Here is a 6,383-nt window from a genome sequence, read left to right on the forward strand (position 1 = left end):
ACGGGGCAAATAGTGGGAGAGGTTCGAGCTATGGCTGATATGCACCAACGCAAGGCTGAGACAAGCCTCAAAAATTTCGTATTTCCATCTTTGTTACCCTACATTGGCAGTTATTGTAGACAGATGTGTTCCCGCTTGAAGGGTGTCCAAGTGTAATTCCTCCCAATTTGCTCGTTTGAAAGGAGGCCCAAAAGTTGTGAAACATCTTGCCTTTCCACCTGAGAATCCGACATAGGTTGTTCAAAGAAGAGAGAACCTACGATCCATCGAAGAAATGACAGCGAAGTGGGCTTTAGGACTACACTAAACGACTAAAGCTCTACCATTTTGGAGGACATGGCAAAGCAGAGGGTGCGAGGAAGGAGGGATTTGGTGAATGCGCAGAGGCAAGGAAGGCTACAACTACCAATAATACCTCTCCCATGTGCCCACTATTGAAAGCGGAGTTCACTCAAATAGAGCTTGTGAATCTCAAAAATTCCCAAAAAACTTACGAATAATCATAAAACTTCACCCCAACTCGATCGCGAGGCACTGTCTCTAAAAGAGCCAGTGCTAACAATCGAGGGAGGAGAAGTCCTGAATCATCACTTTTAAGGTTGCACACACACTTGGTGCGATAGTGGGTTCAACACTATTTGCTAAGGCTATCAAGCCTTGAATTAGTCACAATGGTCAAGAAACAAATCATCCCTTCATTGACTAGAGTCAAAGCCAGAGTTGCCCATGACACCTCCAGAGAGCCTCATGATGCATCGTCGTCATTATAAGCAGCTTCTTTAGTCAATGTTGCTGACACTCCTTTCTCATGGATGCACATAGCTCTAAGTTGATAACAGCCATAATCCAAGGCGCTCATGTCCAACCACGTGCGACTAGTAATTAGATCCAACCTGTGATCCTTGTGCCATGTAAGAGATTTCAAAGCTCTTTGGACCTGCAACCTACCACACCTTTTTGCTTGAGTACCTCATTAGCTCGATACTCCAACTTATAGTTCCAGCTCAAGCCTCATACTTGAGCTATCCCTCTATCTTGTTAACTCTATGGGCCCCACACACTATATATTCTACTCCAACCATTGTCTATACCTTTGCTTTTAGAATAATTTGTTTGCAACTGTCCTTGTTATTTTTCGAAGAAAAGTCACAATTGACGAGATGTGAAACTCAGTGAATAGCTCACAACTGAGTTGGGAATGTGGGATTTAGGATCCAACCTTAACACAAAAAATACAAGTCTCTCCTTGGTACCCAAATTCAGACCCTAAACACTTGCTCAGAGTATGACATGCTTGGTAATTTTAAGTTATGTACTCATCTTCCCATATAACCTCCTTACTAATCCCTTGTAAATTTTTCTAGAAACATGCCTTGCTACTTGGCTATATTTTTAGCCCTTTGAGCCTCCTTGAGCTTGGCTATTACTTGGAATTAATCAATCTCACCCACTAGAACGAAATTCAATTCTAGTACTTGAGTTTCTATGTCTTGTGGAAACTGTTCCTCTATTTCCACCCCACAATAGCAAGTGTCAGACACACACTCATCAAAGCTCACTTGTCAGAGCAGATCACAACAAACAGTCCAATAGTTTCATCTGTTACAGCCAACAGAGCCCACAGCTCTGATAATGCTCGTGAATATCAGACCAGAGGGGCCAAATGTCCAAAGCGGTGTCTGGGCTGCATGCCAGAGACTCCATCCTCTAGACAGCAAACCATCCAAGGCGGCCTCACCACGTCCAAAATGGATAGAAGTCCTTAGCAGCCACATCGCATTGTATTCAAGTGGCATTATGTATTAGCTCATCTGCACACATGTCGCAAGTATGCAGGGTAAGGCCATCACCTCCAAAATTTGCAACCTAGTCATAATCATCTTCCATCCATTGGCCTTCCAACTTTCCATTTTTCAGAATGCTGCTTTCTGTATACAAAAGCTGCCCATTCTAGAAGAAGCAACACCATGTTGAAAACAACCATTGAAAAGCACGCCTTATTTCTTTGATCCTTGCCATTTCTAGGGCAAGCAGACCAGTTTCCCTTATAAACAACAGCTCAGCCTGTGTAATCGCTTAATTTTCTCTTTTATAACATTTATGGGCTCCACTGCAAGTTCGCCTCTAGCAGTGCTCCGGTTCCAATAGAGAGGCACTGCAACTATCAATGGTGATGACCTGCAACAAAAATAATTTGAAACCCGTACCTCTTCCTTAGTAGCTATCCAATAAGTCATTGCATGTAAAGATACCATGGTAGGGAGATGATGACTTTTTTCATTGTATGACACAACAATCAGAAATTCTAGTGACTGGTAAAGAACCAGTATTCCATGGATGAAATAACAGGAGAAAGCTCCATGCCATGTTAAAACTTCATTTTCTGAGCCATTCACGGCGAGAACAATTCCTCGTTATTTGATTCAGATCAACAGAGCCTTTATTCCTAAACCAATACCATTTCAGAAAAGCACCAGTGTCAAACTGAAAAAAAAGCAGGAGTTCTATTATCCTTTTAATCAAAGGTCAACGGTGCGCACAAAACTCTTAAAAACTGCATGAGTCTGGTCATAGTCCCATGGTGGACGGTCAAATCCTAGCAATATAGTGAAACACTGTCAGATCTGTGCAGAATTCTAAAACCTAACAAACATGTTCAAATCATCATGGGCAAGAAAAACAATTGAAAGTAGTGATAATCACTCACAAATCAAAAATCCATTGGGCATCCACTGAAACGCTCTCCATTCTACTTATCCAAATTACCTAACCTAATACAGAGTCTCATTCTATCAAAAGGAACACCTCACTAAAACATATACATGATAATTCTGACCTGCTGAGTCTTTGTAAATGTTGAAAACAACACTCAAGCGGGACAATCCTGCCATCAGATTGGCAAAGTTCCAAAACGAGAGCATCCCATGCACATCTGCTAGCGCAGAGAGACGATCAATAAAAGGCTCAGCTTTAACCCCAAAGTTAGAATTGTACACACACAACGCCTTCTCTTGACACATTGTCATGGTGGCACTTTCAGACAAACAAGCTGCGCAAATAATAAATTTTGCAACCTCGAAATATGCCATTCAAAAAATAAAACATGCATAGAGATAGATGCACTGTATACATTACTAAAATTATACACAGAACTGCCACTTCCCAGAAAACTCTGCACAGAGCCTCTTTGACTTAAGACTGTAAGTAAAGAGCATAAATCATATCACACATTTAAAATTGACGATGAAATGTTTTGCAATTACACCGAAATAAAAATATTTCTATGCTGAGCCTTCTTCAGACAACATGCTGGGCTCATATAGGTAGGTAATCCATTACACTTGGGCAAACAGATTAACTACGCTACCCCAACACATCAACTTTGTGCTAGGAGGGCCATCAAATGCAATATTTCACACCCTTCAAGACATCAGCAGTTTCGGTAAAGCTCCCAGCATATAAGAAAAAGAAAGACCAATCCACAATTCTAAAGGAAAGCCCCACATCCAAAAGTACAGAGAAGATGGAAAGTACCAACCAATAACGTTTAACTTTGCACCCTTAAAGACAAAAACAAAATAAACGCAAGAGAGTGAAGAGGAGACACTTGTAGAACAGCTACTTTTAATGAGCTGATGACTTCTTGAGCCTCGTATATCATTTATCACTCAATCAAGATCAAAGCATAATTTGGCCTCATCCCATGGCCCATTGATCTCGAACTTATATTCTTGAATTCTGATGAGCCAGTATGGGCACACCAGCATTATGAACACCACTACTGCCACGAACAGAACAAATGCAAGTCGACTGAGTGGGAAAATCAGGCTCATGGTAACCACTATGAGCATCCATGAGAACAACAAATGCAATTTGACTGAGTACTGTTTTATGCAGTGAGTTACTAAAGGAAACAAAAGGAAAAACTCCGAAGAGAACAGCATCAGTGCAAACACTAGAAGACCAGAGGGCAATCTTGATGCGATCAAAACTGAGGCAACGATTGAGGCATTGAGAGAGACATTTCCACTTAAAGTTGCAGGTTTCTTGACTGCCAACTTCCCTGGCAGGTCATTAGTTTTGGATGGCCTAATTGAAGTGGAAGTTCTTGCAGCTGGAGGTGGCCTGATGGATGAGTCAATGTAATCATGGAAAAATAGATGGACTGTGAGAAGGCAGACTGTCAGGGCCCATATAGAATCGGAGCTGATAGACCTGGTAAGGGTTTGAAAGATCGGCGCCAATACATACAGACTGCTTACAAAATAGGTGAAATATAGAGCATACTGATACAAAAGAGCTAAAGATATGGTGCCAGTGGTCAGGAGCAGGACAACAAATCCAAAAAGCAGCAAGACGGTGTCAAGAATCAGGAGAAGTGCTGCATCAAGAACCCCATTCAAGGAATATGTCCAAACAGCAGCTACCATTGCAACTACACAAACATACTGGGATATGGCCACGGAATCCCGCACTGCAGTCCAAGTGTCACGCTTTACCACATTAGCATTCATCACCATCGCCTCCAAAAATGATGAATCTGTATGATTGTCCTCAAATCCAGGCTGCATTCCTCCATACACCACTTTCTGCCACTTCCGTGCCTCTTGTGTTGCCTCCATATCCTGCTGAGCGTTGCTTTTGTCATCTGAAACGGAGATTTCGGTTGACCTCAGCCACTTATTTTGCTCCTCCTGCAGTACGCATTCTTTCACTTGCCCAATTTCACCATGCACGATTCTCCCATTTTCTTTAGCCTTTGTCGTGATTCCACGTTCCTGGGTCTTCTTCCCAAACCCAAAATATGGTTTAGCATCGGCATACTGGTCGCTCTCTCCGTTTACATACTTACCCAGCTTGCAAACGTCCTCCAGCCTTACCCCAATACCGATCCTTCCTTTCACGGAACGCTCTTCTGCTTCCTCGATCTCATAACTCCTGGCAAATCCATTCCTTGCCTTGGAGGAAAGGATCGCCCTCGCTTTTTCCTTTTCCATCTGCGCTTGTCTTCTTCGGCTGAACCCCAAAAACACATGAGTCTGCTAACCACGCAGCCGAGCTAGCAATTTGCTCCAGCTGCAGGAGAATCAGCCGATCCAAATCCAAAGTCTCCCCGTCCCCCTTATTCCTGTTTATGTGAAATTTGAGGAGATTTGCGTCAACGAACACGTGCGTACCAAAATTATGAATCATAATTGAGGCTGCTATCAAACTCTTCATCTGTTTCCATCAAGTGCGAGATTGGAGCTACGATTTTGCGAATCCTGTCCACCAACCTCGGGGCAGGCTCTTTCCCGAACATATAGCCATTAAAGCAGGGGTCGGCCAATGAAAATTCTGAAGATGGGTAGAAGGGAGCAGGGACGATCTTGAAGGGGTATGTTCTTGGAAGGGAAGGCGACTCTCCCGAAGAGAAGATATCAAATTCCGAAGATCAAAGTGGAGATGGAGTCTGTCGTGTAGCTTGAATCAAATCTGCAATGGAGTGGATACTGTGCTCATGTGCTCAGAGTCTTCCATGAATGGATCATCGTCACCATCATCATCAACGCGCTCACAGAAAGCAGAGTTCATGAGGGAGCTCAAAGACTTCTTCCTCTTTTGGTAAAGGGCATCCGCAAAGCCTTCCAACCTCTACTTCCTTCTTATTACCCCTCTCCCAAATGACCTCATTACCCAAAAAAAACAAGGTGAATGATTAAAGAACCTCATTAAAAACCAAGGTGAATGCCCAAAAGGTTGACGGAACGGGAAGCAGAAGCAAAAGACCCTTGTAGAAGAGAGGGATGAGGAAAGATTACAAGTGTGTGTGTGTGTGTGCGCGCGCGCGCACATGCGTGTGCGCGCGTGTGTGTGTGTGTGTGTGAGAGAGAGAGAGAGAGAGAGAGAGAGAGTGTGTGTGTGTACAAAAAGATAGAGGAAAGAAATAGTAAGTGAAACTTGGACCAATCCACGAATTATAGAACTAGCAAGAAAAAGAAATGGCCCATTTTCACTTATTATGCAACACCTCCACTAAGACCTGTGGGAGGCCAAAAACTCTCCATCCCTCCTAGAGCCTTAGACCCTTAGGAAAAAAAGTTCCCAATGGAAGGGATTGCAATGAAAATAGAAAGACACAAGGCACTTGATTTAAAACGTTTGATTTAAATCAATTTAATCAAATTTGAAGAAACTTAAATCTTTAAAAAAACCCTTTTTTCCCCTTTGGTGATCTGGATTCTTATCATCATAACACGCTTTTTTTACTATAGTGTGATATATATTGCTTATATTGCAAAGAAATCAAATATTCATTATGATATATATTGCTTATATTGCAAAGAAATGAGATATTCATTGGTATCTTCTTAGCACCTTAAAAGTAGATGCTTTTAACGATT

The 6,383-nt window shown here is 42.3% G+C and overlaps 1 protein-coding gene across 1 annotated transcript; it reads right to left on the reverse strand.

Annotated features, from left to right (window-relative positions):
* Positions 1-3,353: 3,353 nt before the first annotated feature.
* LOC147885463 (phosphatidylinositol N-acetylglucosaminyltransferase subunit C-like) lies at positions 3,354-5,605 on the reverse strand. The gene has a single exon (XM_087396474.1). It carries the CDS (start codon positions 4,995-4,997, stop codon positions 3,669-3,671), a length of 1,329 nt encoding a protein of 442 aa, XP_087252600.1. The 5' UTR covers positions 4,998-5,605; the 3' UTR covers positions 3,354-3,668.
* Positions 5,606-6,383: the final 778 nt, after the last annotated feature.

This window comes from Dipteris shenzhenensis, chromosome 25 (assembly GCF_047967505.1).
Source record: "Dipteris shenzhenensis isolate YYH24624 ecotype China chromosome 25, Dip_SZ_1.0, whole genome shotgun sequence".
Lineage (NCBI taxonomy): Eukaryota > Viridiplantae > Streptophyta > Polypodiopsida > Gleicheniales > Dipteridaceae > Dipteris > Dipteris shenzhenensis.